General features: G+C 43.2%; 1 protein-coding gene across 2 annotated transcripts in view; it reads left to right on the top strand.

Annotated features, from left to right (window-relative positions):
* Positions 1–21,291, top strand: part of TAF3 (TATA-box binding protein associated factor 3) — a 200,005-nt gene that overhangs the window by 127,459 nt on the left and 51,255 nt on the right. Inside the window, exons 3-4 of one of the 2 annotated variants that reach the window (XM_058190389.1) lie at positions 5,793–7,612; positions 14,970–15,049. In XM_058190389.1, the coding sequence (XP_058046372.1) occupies positions 5,793–7,612; positions 14,970–15,049 (1,900 nt within the window). Of the gene's footprint in view, positions 1–5,792; positions 7,613–14,966; positions 15,050–21,291 lie in introns of both variants that reach the window. The other variant, XM_058190388.1, reaches the window with a different exon arrangement.

Here is a 21,291-nt window from a genome sequence, read left to right as displayed (position 1 = left end):
CTCCTTCAGAAAGTTATTTTCTGCCTCTAGGCAAAGGATTAGGATTCTAAAACAAAACGAAAAAACAGAATATTCACTGGCTCGGGCTGCTAAACCATGACAAACTGGGCAAAAGAATGCTTTCACAGCTTTGTTGTTTTGCTTTTGTTTATTTATTTGTATCCCGCCTTCATTCTTTTTTTTACAAACAACCCAAGGTGGTGAACATATCCAACACTTCTTCCTCCTATTTTCTCCACAACAACAACCTTCTGAGGTTGGCTGGGCTGAGAGAGAGAGGCTGGCCCAAATTTACCCAGTTGGCTTTCATGGCTAGTGCCGGACTAGAACTCGCAGTCTCCTGGTGGTTGGCCCAAAGTCACTCAGTTGGCTTTCATGGCTGATGCGGGACTAGAACTCTCAGCCTCCTGGTAATTGGTCCAAATTCACCCATTTGGCTTTCATGGCTAACGTGGGACTAGAATTCCCAGCCTCCTGGTGATTGGCCAGATTCACCCAGTTGGCTTTCACGGCTAATGTGGGACTATAACTCATGATCTCCTGCTTTCTAGCCTGGTGCCTTAACTACTAGATCAAACTGACATACAGTATATTGTCACGGAAGGAGGGGCTGTGTGCTTGATTGTGTTACTAGAAGTATTAGAATCATGTAATTACAGTTTCTGGATCTCACGCTGGTAGGATATCACCAGGATAACGCTCAAGGATTTCTAATGGTATTTCTTTGAGGGCTGATAAATTAAATTACTGTTCTGTCTGCATGCCTCCAGAATAAAAATTCCTAATAAATATAGATAGATAGATAGATAGATAGATAGATAGATAGATAGATAGATAGATAGATAGATAGATAGATAGATAGATAGATAGATAGATAGATAGATAGATATAGAGAGAGAGAGAGAGAGCGCTCTCCAGAAATTACAACCTCTATATACTACTTTGATCCAGTTCCTTTGAGCAACAGTTTCCTGGTGGTTCTCGACTGCCGATCACGATCCCCAAATTTCGGTTGCTAAGTTAGGCAGCTGTTAAGCGAGTTTGGCTTCATTTTGTCATCGTTTTTTATTATTATTATTTTGCTATGGTTGTTAAGCAGATCACTGCAATTGTTACATGAATCATGCGGTCCTTAAGCGAATAGGGCTTCCCTCGTTGACTTTGTTGAGGCTGCAGGCCGAGTGGCACACTGAGAAATTGTTCCCAAAGACCCGGCAGCCCAGTTGCAGCTGGATCCATGCTTCCCTACCCTCTTCCTTGGCCTTACAGCTGAGAAGTGCATTATCAGCTCAGTTCCAGAGAGCTTGCAAAGCTGAGTCTGCCCACCACTGTCCTACCTCACAGGGATGGTGTTATTGAGGACAGGAGAAGGAGAAAGCACACACACATTGCCTTGTGCTTTGGAGAATAGCTTGACTCTCTCTTCTTTGGGCAGCCCCTTAGATTTTGGAGCACTGCTATTTGCCACCCCTAGTCCTTCTTTTCACTAGACTAGCCAAACCCAATTCCTGCCACCGTTCTTTGTATGTTTTAGCCTCCAGTTCCCTGTTCATCTTTGTTGCAGGAGCATTAAAGAGAATTTTTCTTTCACCTCTACACTGAGCTGCTGTCTGTAACATTGAGGTCAAACCTCCAAATTTGAAATATTTTTCCAGCTCAGTTCATTTCTCTTTTAAATCATGCCCCCATAGGGAACATGAGCATATTTCACTACCCGAAGAGATCAAGCAGCGATTAAACCAAATTTTGGAACCTATTTCTATTTCTAGCAGGTGGAAGTAAAGGAAATTTGATTCTTATTCTTAATCTTATTCCTCCTCCTCCTCCTCCTCTTCTTCTTCCTCTTCTTCCTCCTCCTCCTCCTCCTCTTCTTCTTCCTCTTCTTCCTCCTCCTCCTCCTCCTCTTCTTCTTCCTCCTCCTCCTCCTCCTCCTCTTCTTCTTCCTCTTCTTCCTCCTCCTCCTCCTCCTCTTCTTCTTCCTCCTTCTCCTCTTCTTCTTCCTCCTCCTCTTCCTCTTCTTCTTCCTCCTCCTCCTCTTCTTCTTCCTCCTCCTCCTCTTCCTCCTCCTTTCCTCCTCCTCCTCCTCCTCCTCCTCTTCTTCTTCTTCTTCTTCTTCTTCTTCATCTATTTCTTCTCTTCCTTCTCCTCCTCCTCCTTTTTCTCCTCCTCTTCTTCTTCTCTTTCTCCTCCTCCTCCTTTTTCTCCTCCTCTTCCTCACCTCTTTCTCCTCCTCCTCTTTCTCTGCTGCTTCTTCTTCTTTTCCTCCTCCTCCTCTTCCTCCTCCTCTTTTAAACAACAAAAACGCACATGTCCATCCAAGCAAAACTGGAACGAACACATTTCTGTTTCTTACAGAAGGCTAAATAAAACAGAAGGCTTTATCAAAACCCCAGGCGGAATTTCCACTTTGGACCTGCTGCTGTAAATCCTCTGGGCCTTGGCCAAAACTTAACTTGTCTTAGTTTGTTTGTTTGTTTGTTTTTACTTAATTTGCACTGCTGGCACAAATTCATGTTTAGACCCGGGTCTTGTAAATTGAGCCATTGATGCATTTTAAAGGAAAGGTAAATTGAGCCATTGATGCATTTCAACCCACCCAAGGCTTGAAAGGCAAACCCCAAAAAAATCAAATTAGATTTTTGGAGGTGGGGGGGTTCCCAAATACGAGAAGCAAAGTTTTGTTAAAGTAACAAGAAAGCACCCACCAAATAAATGTCGGGTTGTTTCTCAAATGTCGGCCGAAGAGGTTATTAAAAAATGCTTTTAAAAGGCTCTGACGATCCCAGCTGAGCCACGTGATCGTCAGAGGCTTTTTTTTTTTACTTGTAAAAGCATTTTTTTGGCAGAAGAAAAAATGCTTTTAAAAGTAAAAAAAAAACAACCTCTGATAATCGCGTAGCTCGGCTCAGCTGGGCATGGTGGGGGGCAGGGATTTTTGCTACCAGTTCTTTGAACCACCCGCCACAATCACTACCGGATCGGGCGATCCAGTCCGAATTGGGAGCATTTCACCCCTGATTTTAACCATCATGTGTACTGACAAGCCAGTTAAAACAGTACAATTAAACATAATTAAAATAATTAAAATCCCAGTACGATCATGCTCTACAAGAAGTACCATGGGTGGGTGTGGGACACTCCTTCCAACTTCTGTCCCACGTCATACATACAACCACAACTGAGCCCAGATTTGTTGTTGCCAAGTGAAACAGTTGTTAAGTAAGCTTTCCCTTATTTTACGACCTTTCTTTCCACTGTTGTTCAGGGAATCACTGCAGTTGTTGAATTAGTCACAGGGTTGATTGTTGAGTGGATCTGGTTTCCCCCGTTGACTTTGCTTGTCAGAAAGCCGCAAAAGGCCATCGCATGACCCTGGGTTCACTGCAACCTGACATAAATGTGAACCGGTTGCCAAGCCTCTGATATCGAACCCAGCTCCGGCTCGACACATGACGCTACAGGGATACGGATCATGGGAGCAGCCCCTAATCAAAGATCCAAAGGGATGACCGATCGAGGACTTGTTTGAGGGCTGCAGGGATCTGCGTTTGGCAAGCATAGGAAAGGAATCAGCACACTGGCAGCTGGGATAGAGGGAGATGAGGGCTGGGCGTTAGGAAGAGCTGCTTTAGTTCCAGGATTTAGCAGATGATATGGCAGCTGAGGCTGTCAGACGAGGAGGGAGAGAGCGGCCAGGCATCCAATCAACGGAGCAGCCATGGGGCGGGGCATGAGCAGCGCGGGATGTTTAAAAGGGGCTGAGAGGCAGAAGCCCTCAGCTCTGACTTTATACAGGGAGACCTCGACTTTTCCTGAGACCCGGTTTGTAGCAGACCCAATAAACGAAGTCACCATCGGAAAGAAAACCAAGTTGGCTTGTTTCTTCTCACGACGTCTGACACAACTGTGGCTGAGCTAGCCGAGATCTGAATTTTGATCACATGGCCATGGGGGACCAGTCGTAAGTGGGAAAAACAGCCATTACTCACTTTTTTCAGGGCTGTTGTAACTTGGAATGGTTTCCAAACGAATGGGTGTACATTGAGGACTATCTGTATGACATGGCAGACGAATTTTTGTTTTATTTGCATTTATATCCCGCCCTTCTCCGAAGACTCAGGATGACTTACACTATGTTAAGCAATAGTCTTCATCCATTTGTATATTTATATACAAAGTCAACTTATTGCCCCCCAACAATCTGGGTCCTCATTTTACCTACCTTATAAAGGATGGAAAGCTGAGTCAACCTTGGGCCTGGTGGGACTTGAACCTGCAGTAATTGCAAGCAGCTGTGTTAATAACAGACTGTCTTAGCAGTCTGAGCCACCAGAGGCCCTTTAAATATAAATGCAACATTTATTATGAACCGCTTAGAGAATGTGGTATATAATCTTAAGTGCTATTTCTATTTATTGCTTCTTTTTCTTGGTGTATTTCTGATCTTCAGTTAATGCCACCGCAGTCTTCGATCAGGCATTGCAATGGCCCAGTCTTTTCATGCAAGCGAATTCCTCATGAACTCTATAAACTCTTTTCCCGTCCAGAGCCTGGAAGTGACCCATAGGTGCTTTTTTAGGGGCCAAATGGACTTTCTTGGGTTTTATGTTTGAAAACTATGTTATATCAGGGCAACCTGGTCTACCCAATTATGGGACAGAGAATACTGCTTCTGTTTTCACCTTTCAGTCCCAATCCAGGAGCCTTTGCAGCCAGCCGCTTTCACAACAAACTACCATGTTTCCCCAAAAATAAGACCAGGTCTTATATTAATTTTTGCTCCAAAAGATGCATTAGGTCTTATTTTCTGGTTAGGTCTTATTTTCAGGGAAATACAGTACTAAATGCATCCATCTGGCTGACAGTCCTAACTGGGGTTTATTTTGGGGGTAGGGCTTATATTAATAGCATCCTGAAAAATCATGCTAGGACTTATTTTCTGGTTGGGTCTTATTTTCGGGGGAAATGGTGTTTTTGTGTTAAATTTATGTTTTACCAACAAAGGAATAAAGGGAGACTAGTATAGATCTGTTTCAAGCTATTTAGCTCTCATCAGCTAGCCCAGCAGTATCAAACTTGATTTCACTGAGGGCCACATCAGGGTTGTGTTTGACCTGGGGGTGCCAGGGTGGGCATAGCCAACTTGACATCACTCGTGTCGGGGCGCCTGTGGTGGCCCAAGCATTCTGCCAGTGAAAATGGGCTCCCAAGCTCTATTTTCAGCTGCGATGGCCTTCTACAACATCTGCCAGTGAAAATGGAGCTGGGGGGGGGCGCTGCACACAGCCCTCCCAAGTCCGTTTTTGTTGGCAGAAGCACCGTGGGCTGGTCCTTCACTGTTTCCAGCGCAGACCCATGGGCCAGATCTAAGCACCCTGCGGGCTGGATCCGGTCCCCGAGCCTTGAGTTTGACACCTTTGAGCTAGCCATACCCTTCTGGGATTCGAACCCGGCTTAGAGGTTAATGCATCTACCTAATATGCAAGTAGCCCGGGTTTGAATCCTAGAAGGGTACAGCTAGCTGATGAGAGCTAAATAGCTTGAAATTGATCTATATTTATTTCTTTGCCGGTAAAGCATAAATTTGAAGATGTTTCGCTTCTTTAGCTAGAGCTGAGGATGCTTCTTGGATGCGAAGCGAAACTTCTTCAAAGACAAAAACAACCACCCAGAAAGTCCAGTTGCCTCTTGAAAAAAGCACCTTTGGGACAACCGTGACCTGGAGGACTGAGAACCTCCGTAGACTTTTTAGCCTAAAAGTGACTTTTCTCTCTTCTCTCTTCTTACTCCAGAGGAGGAAGAGGAGCAGGTGCCAACGGATGGAGGAACCTCCGCAGAAGCCATGCAGGTACCTTTGGAGGAAGAAGGAGAAATGGAAGAAGACGAGGCTGTGAACGACGAAAATTACTTAAGCAAGAGGCCCCTGGAAAGCCCCGAATCCGAGGAACTGCCTCCAGCCAAGCGACCCAAACTAACCAACACAAAAGGAGATGCTCAACTCGACGTCACCCCGGAGCCACGCGAACCTCTTAGTTTGATCAACGCCCAGAAGGTCCCTCCGATGCTTTCGCCGGTTTGTGTTCAAGAGGGCGGCGATCAGGTACCGACTTCCCCAGAGCCACCTGTCCTGGCTCCGATGGCAAAGTCCCAGCTGCCCGTTCCCAAACCCTCCGAATCCAAAGCACTTCTTCCTAAACCCAAGACAAAATCAGTCTCTCCGGTGCATAAGACTAAAACACCCAAGGTTTCCCCATCTCCGGCAGTGATGGGCAGCCCTCTTCGCTCGCCCAAAATTGGTATCAAGGAGAAGAAGTCTCCTGGCCGGGCCAAGAGCCCCCGAAGCCCGAAAAGTCCCAAACTTCCAGTTCACGTGATCCCTCAAATAACAATTAAGCAGGAGACCCCGATGAAAACCCCGTTAGTTGTACTGAGCGAAAAGATGGGGAAAGAGACTATTCAGGTTAAACAAGTACCAATGCCAGCTGAACCTGTCAAACTCACATGTGAAAACCCAGCAAAGAAATTCACGGTGATGGACAAGACAATCGACGATTCGATTGATGCGGTCATTGCCCAGGCATGTGCCGAACGGGATCCAGATCCATTTGAGTTTTCTTCCGGGTCTGAATCTGAAGGAGATGTTTTCACGAGCCCCAAAAGACTTTCTGTGTCTGAGCCTCCCATCCCTAAAGCTTCCATTTTGGCGAATAGCGGCTTAAATAAAGCAGGGAGCACCCCACTTCCTCCTTCTGGCGGAACCTCAAGTTCGGACATTTCATGGACGATGGACGATTCGATCGACGAAGTGATTCGGAAAGCCAACATGGGTCCTCACACGAATTTACCGGCGAGCTTCCCCTATTTCTCATCTCCTTCGGCTTCTCCGCCCACGCCGGAACCTTTGCTCAAAATCTACGAAGAGAAAACGAAGCAGGCGGCCTCGGTGGAGGTGAAGAAGAAGCTGAAGAAGGAGCTGAAGACCAAAATGAAAAAGAAAGAAAAGCAGAAAGATAAGGAGAAGAACAAAGAGAAGAACAAAGACAAGGAGAAGAACAAGGAGAAGGACCGAGACAAGGAAGGAGGCCGAGAAGCCAAGTTTCAATGGAAGGACCTGCTCAGAGGAGACGATGACCTGGATTCTTTCAAGTTCAAAATGAAGGACTTTGAGGATGACACCAAAGTCAAGATCAAAGACCCCGGGTCCAAGAAAGAACGCGAGAAACATAAAGATAAGAAGAAGGAGAAAGAGAAAGGCAAAAAGGACCGAGAGAAGAAAGATAAGGAGAAAATAAAAGAGAAAAATAAGGACAAGGCTAAAGCTTTGTCAGTCCCTCTGGTCCTCCCTCCCAAAGACCTGCCCCTCCCCTTGTACTGCACCCCAACCGCCATGAAACTCCCCTCGTTGCTACAGCCCCCTTCCGCGGTCCTTCCCGAGAAGCTGTTTGAGGAGAAGGAAAAACCCAAAGAAAAGAAAAAAGACAAAAAAGAGAAGAAGAAAAAGAAGGAGCGGGAGAAAGACAAAGAGAAGGAGAAAAGGGAGAAGGAGAAAGAGAAAGAAAAGAAGGAACGGGAGAAGAAGGAGAAAGAGAAAGACAAACACAAGCATGAAAAAGTAAGTTGATCTCATACGTTGGAAGGTAATGTCAGATTTGCCTTCCTCATGGCCCGAAATTATATGCTGATTTCTTTTTTTGTTTGTTTAATAATATACTGTATTTTTTTTGTACTATAAAACATACTTTTTTGCGTCCCAAAAGCAGATGAAAATGTCTGTGCATCTTATAGACTGAATATTGCCAAATGCCTGCCCACCCGCCGGCCATTTTTGGGCCTCCACATGCCCCGTTTTTGGGCCTTTTTTCGGCCTTTTTCAGCTCTTTTTTCACCCATTTTCAGGGGTTTTGGGGCCCATTTTTGAAGCTTTTTTGGGCCGTTTTCCAGCCTTTTTCCAGCCTGTTTTTCACAAAACAGGTCAAACAAATCCTCAAAAACGGGCCAAAAAAAGCCTCAAAAATGGGCAGAAAAAAAGCCTCAAAAACGGGCAGAAAAAAGCCTCAAAAACGGGCAGAAAAAAGCCTCAAAAACGGGCAGAAAAAGGGCTGGAAAAGGGCCGGCATTTTTTGTTTGTTTTCCTCTTCTAAATTTAGGTACATCTTCTAGTCAGGTGCATCTTATGGTCCGAAAAATACGGTAATTAGCCTAAAAATGGAGGTCCTGTGCAGGATTCTGAAATTTAAATCAGGAATGTAAATAGTAAGAGGGGGAGACTGCAGATCACTGGACCGTATCCAGGTAGTCCTTGACTTAACAACAGTTCATTTAGTGACCAGGTAGCCGTTACAACGGCTCTGACAAAAATGACTTACGACCATTTTTCACACTTACGACACTGTGGTCGTGTGATTGGCATTTGGATGCTTGACAGTTGCTTCATATGTATGACAGTTCACAAAATCCCGAGGTCACACGATCCCCTTTTGCAACCTTCTGGCATGCAAATTTGGGGGGTGGGGGTGCAGGTTCACTTAACAACCATGTTACTTACTTAACAACTGCAGTGATTCAATTTTGGGTCCAGTGGTGGTCACAAGTCGAGAATTACTTGTATAGGTTTTTCAGCTTTTACCTTTATAAAAATACCTTCTACAGATAGTCCTCGAGTTACGACCAATACCGAAAAACTTAGGACTGGCCTGAAAAAGAGACAATCTATGTTAAAGTTCCTAAATTCGAGGCCCCTCCGCAGTGATGTAAGTAAACATCATTCACCTTTATGACCGTTACCAGTGGTCCCACGGTCACATGTCCTTTTTTTTTACAACCGTTTTGCCGAAATCTTGCCCATTGCTTCGCTTAAGAACAATGGCATTCACTTAATAACTGCCACAGAATAAGGTCCTAAAATTGGGTCAATTGTGTGTGACTTACCTGTTTTGTGACCATTTGTGACATGAACATAATGGGTGGATTCCATTATAGTTGTATGTCAAGGATTACCTGTAATATTCTTTTCATTTCATCCCAAGAGCTCCTCTTAAACCTAGGAAGTGTTAAAGCCTACATTGTACCATAATTATAAAGTACCAAGTAATATATATATATATATATTAAAGAATGATCTTTTTCCCAACCATGCAAGACATTTGCAACCTAAATTTGTCCAGGAGGTCAATTGTTACGTGATGCAGGGAATGGAAAGAAAGATAATATCCAATAAGTTAAGACAGAACAATAATGCAGAATAATGTTTGTGCTGCTGTTTAGCTTCTCTAATTCGGTTTGCACAGTCCATTTCATAGATAAAATTGGATTCGAATTGTACGCTCTTACCAGAACTAAACTTTTTGTAGCATTTAATTCGTCTTTCTCTGTGTATAGAAATCGAATAGGGTCGGGTAGAATTAGAATTAGAACTATTGGAATTAGAATCACAGAATTGGAAGGGACCTTGTAGGTCATCTAGTCCAACCCCCTCCCCCCCCGCCCAAGCAGGAGACCCTACACCAATGATCGGTAACCTTTTTGTCGTTGTGTGCCAAAAGCATTTTTTGCCCTCCCCGAGCCTCCATGTGCTCCCTGCACTTACCTGCATCAAAAACAGGCCACCTGGGGACTCCTGGGAGGGACAGGGTGGGGTAGGCGGAGCCAGCCAGGAGTGGGATTTGGGGGTTCTCCAAACTGCACAGAATGTTAGCTAGAGGTTCTCCCGAACCCCTGCGAACCCCCAGCAATCCCCACCCCTGGTCATCATATTAGGCAAAAAGTAAAATGGAATGGAACAGTCATAAGTAGAGGATATGGAGTCAAGAGACTTGTGAGCCTCCAAAGCAAATGGCATTTGATCTAGAGTCAGATTAGATGAGAGATGCTGTTGAAGTGGGCTCAGGATCTTCCCTGAGCCCTCTTCCTTAGCTTAAGGCAGAGGTGGGCAGGTGGGCAACTAGGCCAGCGTTACCACCTGTGGACTTCAACGCCCAGAATTCCTGACCCAGCATCAGTCAAATTTTCTCATTTCTCGTCCAGCAAACTGGTTAACCTCTTTAGCTGATGTGAACTCTTCCCTTGGAAAACACCATTAGGGTTCAAACGGGAGACTCTTTTGCGGAAATGGTCTGTCTCGAAGTAAACTATGCAGAGACCAAGGAGAAAAAGAGAATCTGGGGGGGAAAGTCAGAAAGAGAAATTGTGCTCCGACAATCAGATTATCGGGCTATTTGATAGAGGTGCAGGAGACAGAACGGATTTAAGTATCTGTGTTTAAATCTGTCTACCTCCCCTCTGTCTGGCCTGGTATTTCCTTCTCACTACTCCTTCTATTTATTCAGTTATTTTTTTTCTCTAGGTTGGGTACTTTGGCGTAAGAAACCCCTCTATAAACCTCTATAATAATCACATTGGATGGGGTAAATCTCTCAAGTAGAAATCGCATATAAATAGATATCTCTCAATGACCGCCTTACCTGCAGAGGGGGAGCCGTCATAATTGCAGCATTCATCTATTAGCAGATTTTGAGAGAAGATAGGATTCTGTTCCAAACTGCAGCTTAAAGCGCTGAATGATTAAAATGAACTTAAAAAATAAAAAATAATAATAATAAAAACATAAAACAGCTCTTCCCTCATTTTATAACTAGTTCTCGTCTCCTGCTGTTAACAATTCAGTACACTATTAGGACTATAATGCACCATTACAAGTGATTAAAAAGAAATCTACCCTTTATACTCCTAAAATATATTGCATTATAGGAAAGCGATATAAGCTTGGGCAGATTACATTGACAAAGCTTTCTGTTAGCTTTGGCGAAAAGTCCCTGTCAAAAGATAAAACTTTAAAGCCAGGCTGCATGAAAGAGTCCCTACCTCACAAAATTAAAATTTAAACCGATCTCTACAGATAAGCCTTTCCCCTCTTTTTTCTTTTTCTTTCTTTCTTTCTTTTTTTTTTTTATTAAAAAAAAAGATGGAAAAAGTCATCCCATCTCTTCGCTGGAAGTCAGGATTTCGAAAATAAATTTTCTTCCCCCCTCCCCCTTTTTTTTTTTAAATCTCTTGAGTGATTTTCATTTTTTGCAAGGCTGCTCTGTTGGTGTCCTGGAAAAAACGGAGAGTTAAGGCTTTATCAGTTGGTGCCCTGAGGTATGTGGCAAAGAAACTAAATCCTTGAAGATTAGTGCCAAAAAAAAAAAAAAAAAAAGAGGAAAAAGAAAAAAAATCCTGCAGCACACCGCAATAAGGGGCTTATAGGACTACTAGTATTAGTTCAGGTGAAAGAAGTATTGCTTATACATAAAACTGGACAAATCCAGGGACAATGTATTTTTAGTTAGCTACAAAGGAGTCTTACATTGCTGGACATTGCCACTTCGGTGGCAATGGAAGCTCAGTAATACACCATAGATATTCTTCTCCCAGTCCACATGCCCAGCTTCCTCCAGAATTGCAGTTCTTTACATTTTAATTGTCGAGAGTTCATGATATATATATATATATAGATAGATAGATAGATAGATAGATAGATAGATAGATAGATGGATGGATGGATGGATGGATGGATGGATGGATGGATGGATGGATGGATGGATGGATGGATAGATGGATAGATAGATATATGTAGGTCTTTGGTTATTCGGGTTTTCTCCCGCGTAAAATTGGAAGTGTCTTGGCGACGTTTCGACGAAGTCTCATTCGTCATCTTCAGGCTTCAGCTTCGTGCTTCTGGGAGCACGAATCCCAGAAGTACGAAGCTGAAGCCTGAAGATGACGAATGAGACTTCGTCAATAGAATAGAATAGAATAGAATTTTATTGGCCAAGTGTGATTGGACACACAAGGAATTTGTCTTGGTGCATATGCTCTCAGTGTACATAAAAGAAAAGATACGTTCATCAAGGTACAACATTTACAACACAATTGATGATCAATATATCAATATAAATCATAAGGATTGCCAGCAACAAGTTATAGTCATACAGTCATAAGTGGAAAGAGATTGGTGATGGGAACTATGAAACGATTAATAGTAGTGCAGATTCAGTAAATAGTCTGACAGTGTTGAGGGAATTATTTGTTTAGCAGAGCGATGGCCTTGAGGAAAAACTGTTCTTGTGTCTAGTTGTTCTGGTGTGCAGTGCTCTATAGCGTCGTTTTGAGGGTAGGAGTTGAAACAGTTTATGTCCAGGATGCGAGGATCTGCAAATATTTTCACGGCCCTCTTCTTGATTCGTGCAGTATACAGGTCCTCAATGGAAGGCAAGTTGGTAGCAATTATTTTTTCTGCAGTTCTAATTATCCTCTGAAGTCTGTGTTTTTCTTGTTGGGTTGCAGAACCGAACCAGACAGTTATAGAGGTGCAAATGACAGACTCAATAATTCCTCTGTAGAACTGGATCAGCAGCTCCTTGGGCAGTTTGAGCTTACTGAGTTGGCGCAGAAAGAACATTCTTTGTTGTCCTTTTTTAATGATGTTTTTGATGTTAGCTATCCATTTGAGATCTTGCGATATGATAGAACCCAGAAATTTGAAGGTTTCTACTGTTGATACTGTGTTGTCAAGTATTGTGAGAGGTGGAAGTATGGAAAGTATATATACACACACACACACACACACTGTCCATTTAAATTAATGGAATGGAGTGGAATGGAATGGAACCAGAGGTGGGTTTCAGCAGGTTCTGACAAGTTCTGGAGAACCGGTAGTGGAAATTTTGAGTAGTTCAGTGGCTGGTGGCTCAGACTGCTAAGACAGTCTGTTATTAACACAGCTGCTTGCAATTACTGCAAGTTCAAGTTTCACCAGGCCCAAGGTTGACTCAGCCTTCCATCCTTTATAAGGTAGGTAAAATGAGGACCCAGATTGTTGGGGGCAATAAAGTTGACTTTGTATATAATATACAAATGGATGAAGACTATTGCTTGACACAATGTAAGCCGCCCTGAGTCTTCGGAGAAGGGCGGGATATAAATTCAAAAAAAAAAAAACTGGTAGTAAAAATTCTGACTGGCCCTGCCCACATCTATTCTCTGCCTCCCGAGTCCCAGCTGATCGGGAGGAAATGGGGATTTTGCAGTATCCTTCCCCTGCCACGCCCACCAAGCCACACCCACAGAACTGGTAGTAAAAAAATTTGACACCCACCCTGAATAGAATGGAATGGAATAGAATAACTTTATTGTGACTAATAATCGGCATACATTATAATGAAATTTCATTGCATACAGCTCTCAAAGGGTCACCACCTCCAATATACACCACATAACCAAAATAAGTAAATAAATAAATACCGGTACATACATACATACATAATTATGGATATACCCACATATATTATATGACAAAGAAAAACAACACAGTCTAGTTCGGATATATGCATGTATACAATTTGCATACAAATTGCTTCTGGTCTTCTTCATGGACACCCAAATTTATATTTTCTTTAATATATAGATAGTCCTCGACTTACATCCATTTGTTTAGCGACCGTCTGGAGTTACAACGGCACTGAAAAAAGTGATTTCTGACCGTTTTTCACACTTTATGGCCGTTGCGGCATCCCCCGTAGTCACGTGACTAAAATTCAACCGCTTGGCAACTGGGCACATATTTATGACGGTCCCGGGGTCACGCGGTCCCCTTTTGCAACCTTACGACAAGCAAAGTCGACAGGGAAGCCTGATTCAGTTTTAACAACCGTGTTACTAACTGAACCGCTACAGCGGTTCGCTTAACCGCCGCGGCGAGAAAGGTCGTAAAACAGGACAAAGCTGACTGAACAACTGTCTCGCGTAGGAATAGAAATTTGGGGCTCAATTGTGGTCATACGTCGAGGACTAACTTATGCATTCACACACCTGTTTCTTTTGTGATGGAGATGCTTTCACATAACAAATGAACTGTTGCAAGTCAAGGGGTACCTGTACATAGAGTAGAGTAGAGTAGAGTAGACTAGACTAGATTAGACTAGACTAGACTAGACTAGAATAGAATAGAATAGAATAGAATAGAATAGAATAGAATAGAATAGAATAGAATAGAATAGAATAGCAGAGTTGGAAGGGATCTTGGAGGTCTTCTAGTCCAACCCCCTGCTTAGGCAGGAAACACTACACCACTTCTGACAAATGGTTATCCAACATCTTAAAACTTCCAGTGTTGGAGCCTTCGCAACTTCTGGAGGCAAGTTGTTCCACTGATTAATTGTTCTGTTGGAAAATTTCTCCTTAGTTCTAGGTTGTGTCCCTCATTGATTAGTTTCCACCCATTGCTTCGTGACCTGCCCTCAGGTGTTTTGTTCCCTCCTCACCTTTACAGACCTTGAGTCGATTCTGGGAATTGGAAGAATAGAATTTTTATTTTTTTATTTTTTTTTATTGGCCAAGTGTGATTGGACACACAAGGAATTTGTCTTTGGGGCATATGCTCTCAGTGTACATAAAAGAAAAGATACGTTTATCAAGGTACAACATTTAAAACGCAATTGATGGTCAATATATCAATATAAATCATAAGGATTGCCAGCAACAAGTTATAGTCATACAGTCATAAATGGAAAGAGATTGGTGATGGGAACTATGGGAAGATTAATAGTAGTGCAGATTCAGTAAATAGTTTGACAGTGTTGATGGAATTATTTGTTTAGCAGAGTGATGGCCTTCGGGAAAAAACTGTCCTTGTGTCTAGTTGTTCTGGTGTGCAGTGCTCTATAGCGTCGTTTTGAGGGTAGGAGTTGAAACAGTTTATATCCAGGATGCGAGGGGTCTGTAAATATTTTCACGGCCCTCTTCTTGATTCGTGAAGTATACAGGTCCTCAATGGAAGGCAGGTTGGTAGCAATTATTTTTTCCCCAAGTCCCCAAGTCTTTAAAGTTGCCAACTTTGGAAACCCCTTGCTTTGCCCAATCCAACACAACATGAAAACATTTCTCTATAGCCAATACCCCATTTTAACATTGGAATCTGTTACCTTTAGCAGATCAAAATCGAACCCGTTATCCTGGCCCCGTCTCCTGTGATTCCCCGGCTGACACTGCGAGTGGGTGGTCAGGACAAAATGTAAGTATGAAATAACCCATTTGATCAAGTCTTGGTGGGTATAGTTTCCTCTGCTTGTGGCAAAATCCATTTAATAGACTGCATCATTTTTCCTAATGAATTTATTTCCTGAACATTGGTTGCCATGATAATTAACACATTTTTTAAAGAAAAAAATTGCAATTAAATATAAAGCCTTTAAACTACCCAAGGGCATAATCCCCGTTTCACGATTGTATGGGCAAGATTAAGACTTTTTGTTTGTCTTCCTGTGTTTCGCGTTCAAGGGCACTAAACAAAACTTTAAAAGGCTTAAGGAATAATGTTTTGGAATCCAGACCGCTAACCGCGATTTGCTTAAAAATGGCACATGAACTTGACTGTATAATTGGCGGCTTATGACATTGAACAAAAATAGTCGCTATTATTTCATCGAGAGTTGATCTCCGAAAATGAGATATTCTTTAATAGTATCATTTGATACAATGGCTTGGATTGAATAGCGTATACATGTACGTGTTAATGTTATATTTATCTCTGGCATTTTATAAGCCCTTTGTTTAGTCAGTACTGGCTTCTAAAAAAAAAGATAAAAACAAGTAATAGCAATGCAACGGTAGAAAATGTGGGTTGGATTTTTTAAAAATTTATTTGTTTATTAAATTTAATCACCAGCCATCTCAGCGTCACATGATTCCGGATGGCTTACAATCCAATCAAACAATTGTCAAGCGCAGGAAATCAGGAGTCCAGGCAGTTCAAATGAATAAATAGGTTTATGGTACGCTAAAGCACCATACAAGATCCGAACTACTAGGTGTAAGGCAAATTGGCAACAAATTCAAGGAGAGCTGACTTAAATCTCTCGTGGACACAAAGGGACTCAAGACTTATGACATGTTTGACCCTTCCCTCGGGCTCAGCCTGGTCATCTAGCACTTAGACTTAGAGCTTTTACAGCCCTCACTAAGCGGTTTACAGAGTCAGCATATTGCCCCCCAATAAACGGGGTCCTCATTTTACCGACCTCGGAAGGCTGGAAGGCTGAGTCGACCTTAAAGAGTAAGATTAAACAATAAAACAATAAATACGTTAAAAATTAACAAAGAAATAGCTAAGAATCTGGGGGAGGAGGGGCAGAGAGGGGATCTTCTATTTAATCCACTAACCATTTCCAGTATGACATGCCCCTATCGGGACCCCAGGCCAGTCAGCAGAGCTAGGCGCAAGGCCCTTCCAGAAGACTAAGAGGGTGGAGACAAATCTCACCTAAGGGCTACGATATTCCAGAAGCCACAGCAAAAAAGGCCCTTCTCTCTATCCCGCCAGAAGAATTTCCTTGGCCAATGTGGTCCACAACATCCCTCTTCGGCCATCACAAGGGGAGCAAGCCAATCTCGTTGGAGTGAGATGGTTCCTCAGGTGTCGAGCGCAGGAAATCGGGAGTTCCGGCAGTTCTCATGCAATAAACCTATATATTGCACGCTAAAGCTCTCTACAAGAATCTGAACTACTAAGGGTCAAAGCAAACTGGCGGTAGATAAGAATCAGAGGAGTTCAAGGTGGGCTGGACTTCAGTCGCTTGTGGGCACGAAGGGATTCCAGACTGATGATGCCCTTGACCCTTCCCTCAGGATCAGGGATTGGACAGGTGAAACATACATTTTACATTTCACAGCTTCAGAAAATGATATACGGGTACTTCTCGGTTTATAACTATTCGTTTAACGATAGTTCAAAAGTTACAACGGCACTGAAAAATGTGTGTTACGACCGTTTTTCAGATTTACAATCGTTGGAGGGTCCCGGGGTCATGCAATCCCCTTTCTCGTCTGGATTATTGCAATGCTCTCTACATGGGGCTACCCCTGAAGTGCACTCGGAGACTTCAGCTAGTCCAGAATGCAGCTGCGCAGGTGATTGAGGGAGCACCACGTTGCTCCCGGGTAACACCACTCCTGCGCAGTCTGCACTGGCTACCTGTGGTCTTCCGGGTGCGCTTCAAGGTTTTGGTTACCACCTTCAAAGCGCTCCATGGCTTAGGGCCTGGGTACTTACGGGACCGCCTGCTGTTACCACATGCCTCCCACCGACCTGTACGCTCTCACAGAGAAGGTCTTCTCAGGGTGCCGTCCGCCAAGCAGTGCCGGCTGGCGGCCCCCAGGGGAAGGGCCTTCTTTGTGGGAGCACCTACTCTCTGGAATGAACTTCCCCCCGGTTTACGCCAACTGCCTGACCTTCGGACCTTTCGCTGGGAACTGAAAACTTATTTATTTATCCAAGCGGGACTGGCCTGATTTTTAAATTCTAAATTTTAAATTTTAAATTTTTTAATGTGTAATTTAATTGGGTATTTTATATGGTCAATTGGACGGTTTTAATTTCGGCCTTTTATTGAATAAGTTTTTTAATTGTTATTTTAGTGTGTATATAAATTGTTTTAATGTAGGCTGTACACCGCCCTGAGTCTTTCGGAGAAGGGCGGTATAAAAGTTTAATTAAATAAATAAATAAATTTTGCGACCTTCTGACAAGCAAAGTCAATGAGGGAAGCCAGAATCGCTTTACAACCGTGTTACTAACAAACAACTGTCACAAGAAAAGTCCTAAAATAGGACAAAATTCACAGAATTTTACTTCGCAAAGGACTAGGCCAAGGGTGTAAAACTCGATTTCATTGAGGGTCACATCAGGGTTGTGTCTGACCTCCGGGAGCTGGGGTGGGTGTGGCCAGGGTGGGCGTGGCCAGCTTGACGTCATTTGTGTCAGGCACCTATGGTGACCCGAGCGCTCTGCCAGCGAAAAGGTTTCCCCGGCAGAGGCGCCTTGGGTTGGTACCTTTGCTGTTTCCAAGGCAGCCCCACGGGCCCGATCTAAGCGCTCCGCGGGCCGGATCCTTGAGTTTGACACCCCTGGACTAAGCGAACTGTCATAAGTCGAGGACTGCCTGTATATAAGTGCTGTCTTGGGGGTCCCCCGTAGAGCCATACAATCGTCTTTCAAAGCATCTGCAGCTCTGCCCAGGTTTTTAAATCTGTCAGATTGTTATGCCTGCTGGATAAGCATCGCCTGCCAAAATGAGATCATCCGGCTGTTGGAGTAGGAAGTTGTTTTTGGAGTCTTAATGAGAGCATTGTTGAGGTATGGATGGTCGGAAAACTATCTTTGCTATTTAGGAGTCTTGCAACATTCTTATTCCACACCAAATATATGCAGGCAAGAAGAGGGAGAAACAACCTGGAAGACAACTCCAGTGTTTGAGTAAAAGGGGGGGGGGGAAATCTTTCAAAATGAAAAATTGCCTGATTGGACATGAGGGATGGAGAAGGAGAAGTTCCCCAGTAAAAGCATGATAATAGGGGCCTCTCAGAATCAATTGATTGGAATTTCTGGAACCTCATGGAGACCACCAAGTGAACAGAATAACAGAGTTGGAAGGGATCTTGGAGGTCTTCTAGTCCAACCCCTTGCTCAGAAAGGAAGCCATATATCGTTTATAGGGTCTACTCTAGAATCCCCACGATGTAAAAAAAAAAAAAAAGATGTTGAGACTCTAGAAAGAGTGCAGCGAAGAGCAACAAGGATGATTAGGGGATTGAAGGCCAAAACATATAAAGAACAATTGCTGGAACTGGGTATGTCTTGTCTAGTGAAAAAAAGGACTAGGGGAGACATGATAGCAGTGTTCCAATATCTCAGGGGCTGCCACAAAGAAGAGGGAGTCAGGCCAAAGCACCTGAGGGTAGAACAAGAAGCAACAGATGGAAACTAATCAATGAGAGAAGCAACCTAGAATTAAGGAGAAATTTCCTGATGGTTAGAACAATTAACCAGCGGAACAACTTGCCTCCAGAAGTTGTGAATGCTCCAACAGTGGAAGTTTTTAAGAAGATGTTGGATAACCCTTTGTCTGAAGTGGTGTAGGGTTCCCTGCCTGGGCAGGGGGTTGGACTAGAAGACTTCCAAGGTCCGTTCCAACTCTATTATTCTGTCTCCTTCGTGCTTCTAGGAGCTTCATGCTTCTATTTGCTCCTAGAAGCACGAAGCAATAAACACCAGCCTGAAGATGACGAATGAGACTTCGTCGAAACATCGCCAAGACACTTCCAATTTTACGCGGGAGAAAACCTGAATAACCAAAGACCTACATACAAACACCCGCGAAAACCTCAGAAAACGTGTGTGTATATATGTATGTATGTATGTATGTATGTATGTATGTATATATATATATATATATATATATGCCAAGACCTACATATATATATATATATATATATGTATGTATGTATGTATGTATGTATGTATATATCTCCATCCCTCTGGAAAAAAGATCATTGTTTGAGGAGGGGGAGAAAAGAGGAAGGGAAAAAACCCATAAAATTGTTCGCTTTTCCCCTCTAAATAATACCGAGGAGAAACAGGTTGAGGGATTTATGTGTGCCCCCAAAAGAAGGGAAGTTGAAATTGTTTGCATCAAATCAGTAGAAAGAGATAAATGTATTTGCACCTCCAGTAGACAGTTTCTATTAAGGTCCATCAATCCTGAGCTGCAGAACCTTTCCGTGTGGATAATAAAGGTGACTTTTTTCGCTCAGTATTTTGGCTTTTCCGTTTGGACTAAGAGCAGCAAATGGAGATTTATTATTATTATTTTAATCCTGTGCTCGTGCGCCTTCGAGTCGGTTTTCGATTCTCGGTGACTGTCTGGATAAAATCTGTTGGGTGCCCTGGCCGGTTTTTGAAAAAGGCACTAAAATTAGAACCTTGGTGTTTTTAAGACACATGGACTTCAACTCCCAGAATTCCCCAGCCAGCATGGCTGGCCGAGGGAGTTCTGGGAGTTGAAGTTCCCGCGTCTTAAAGTCGCCACGGTTGGGAAATCTTAAATTATTAGAGGGTACGCCCAAGACGTTTTTGGCACCCGTTGTGTCTGTTGTCTGCTGTGGGTCTATTGCTTTCTATTTTACTATTATTATTATTTGATTTGATTTATAGTCTTTCTGCTTTGGCAACCACTCAAGGTGACGTGTTTATGGAGCCTTTGTGGTTTGGGAGTTTTCTTGTAGGCATTCTGAAAAAATCTTTACACTGAGAAACAGGTAAGCAATTGCTTTAAAATTCAAGGTCTGCTTGGCAGTTTAACCCCAGCAAGTCAGTCTGTGGATCTCCATTTTTTTCAGGTCTCATTAATCCCTTTGACACTCAAATTATATCAAAATCTTTTCTCTTTTGTGTATTGTCCAGTATCTATACTGCCCAATTATATGTTCAAATGTGAGTATGTGACTATGTTTCAAAAAAGCCTAGCCTTCCTTATAAAAGGAAACATCTTTACCGGAGAGTCCTCAACTTACATCCATTCGTTTAGTGACCGTTTGAAATTACAGTGGCCCTGTGGCTGTTTTTTGCATTTACAACTGTTGCAGCCTCCTCCTCATATATTCGGATGCTTGGGAACTGGCTGATAGTTATGACAGTTGCAGTGTCCCAGGGTCATGTGATCCCCCTTTTGCGACCTTCTGACAAACAAACTCACTGGGGAAGCCAGATTCGCTTAACAAGCGTGTTGCTGCAGTGATTCACTTAACAACGGTGGCGAGGAAGGTCATAAAATGAGGCAAAACTCACTTAACAGCTGTCTCGCTTAGCCACGGCTATGTTGAGCTCAATTGTGATGGTAAGCCGACTGTATTGGACATTATTATTATTATTATTTATTATTATTTATTCAATTTTTATACCGCCCTTCTCCCGAAGGACTCAGGGCGGTGTACAGCCAAGATAAAACAAAACGGTACAATATACAATTAAAATACAAATTAAAAAACTTATTATATAGTTGGCCTAAAAACTTTAAAATATATAAAACTAAAAAAACCCTTAAAATTAATAATAGAAATTTAAAACCAATAAAATTTACGCCAGCCCCGCGCGAATAAATAGATGTGTTTTCAATTCGCGGCGGAAGGTCCGAAGGTCAGGTATTTGGCGTAAACCCGGGGGAAGTTCGTTCCAGAGGGTGGGAGCCCCCACAGAAAAGGATCTTCCCCTGGGGGCCGCCAGCCGACATTGCTTGGCGGACGGCACCCTGAGAAGTCCCTCTCTGTGCGAGCGTACGGGTCGGTGGGAGGCATGAGGTAACAGCAGGCGGTCCCGTAAGTACCCAGGCCCTAAGCCATGGAGAGCTTTAAAGGTAGTAACCAAAACCTTAAAAGTGCACCCGAAAGGCCACAGGTAGCCAGTGCAGTCTGCGCAGGAGC

Source organism: Ahaetulla prasina, chromosome 7, assembly GCF_028640845.1.
Source record: "Ahaetulla prasina isolate Xishuangbanna chromosome 7, ASM2864084v1, whole genome shotgun sequence".
NCBI classification, from domain to species: domain Eukaryota; kingdom Metazoa; phylum Chordata; class Lepidosauria; order Squamata; family Colubridae; genus Ahaetulla; species Ahaetulla prasina.
This window is presented reverse-complemented; position numbering and strand designations above follow the sequence as displayed.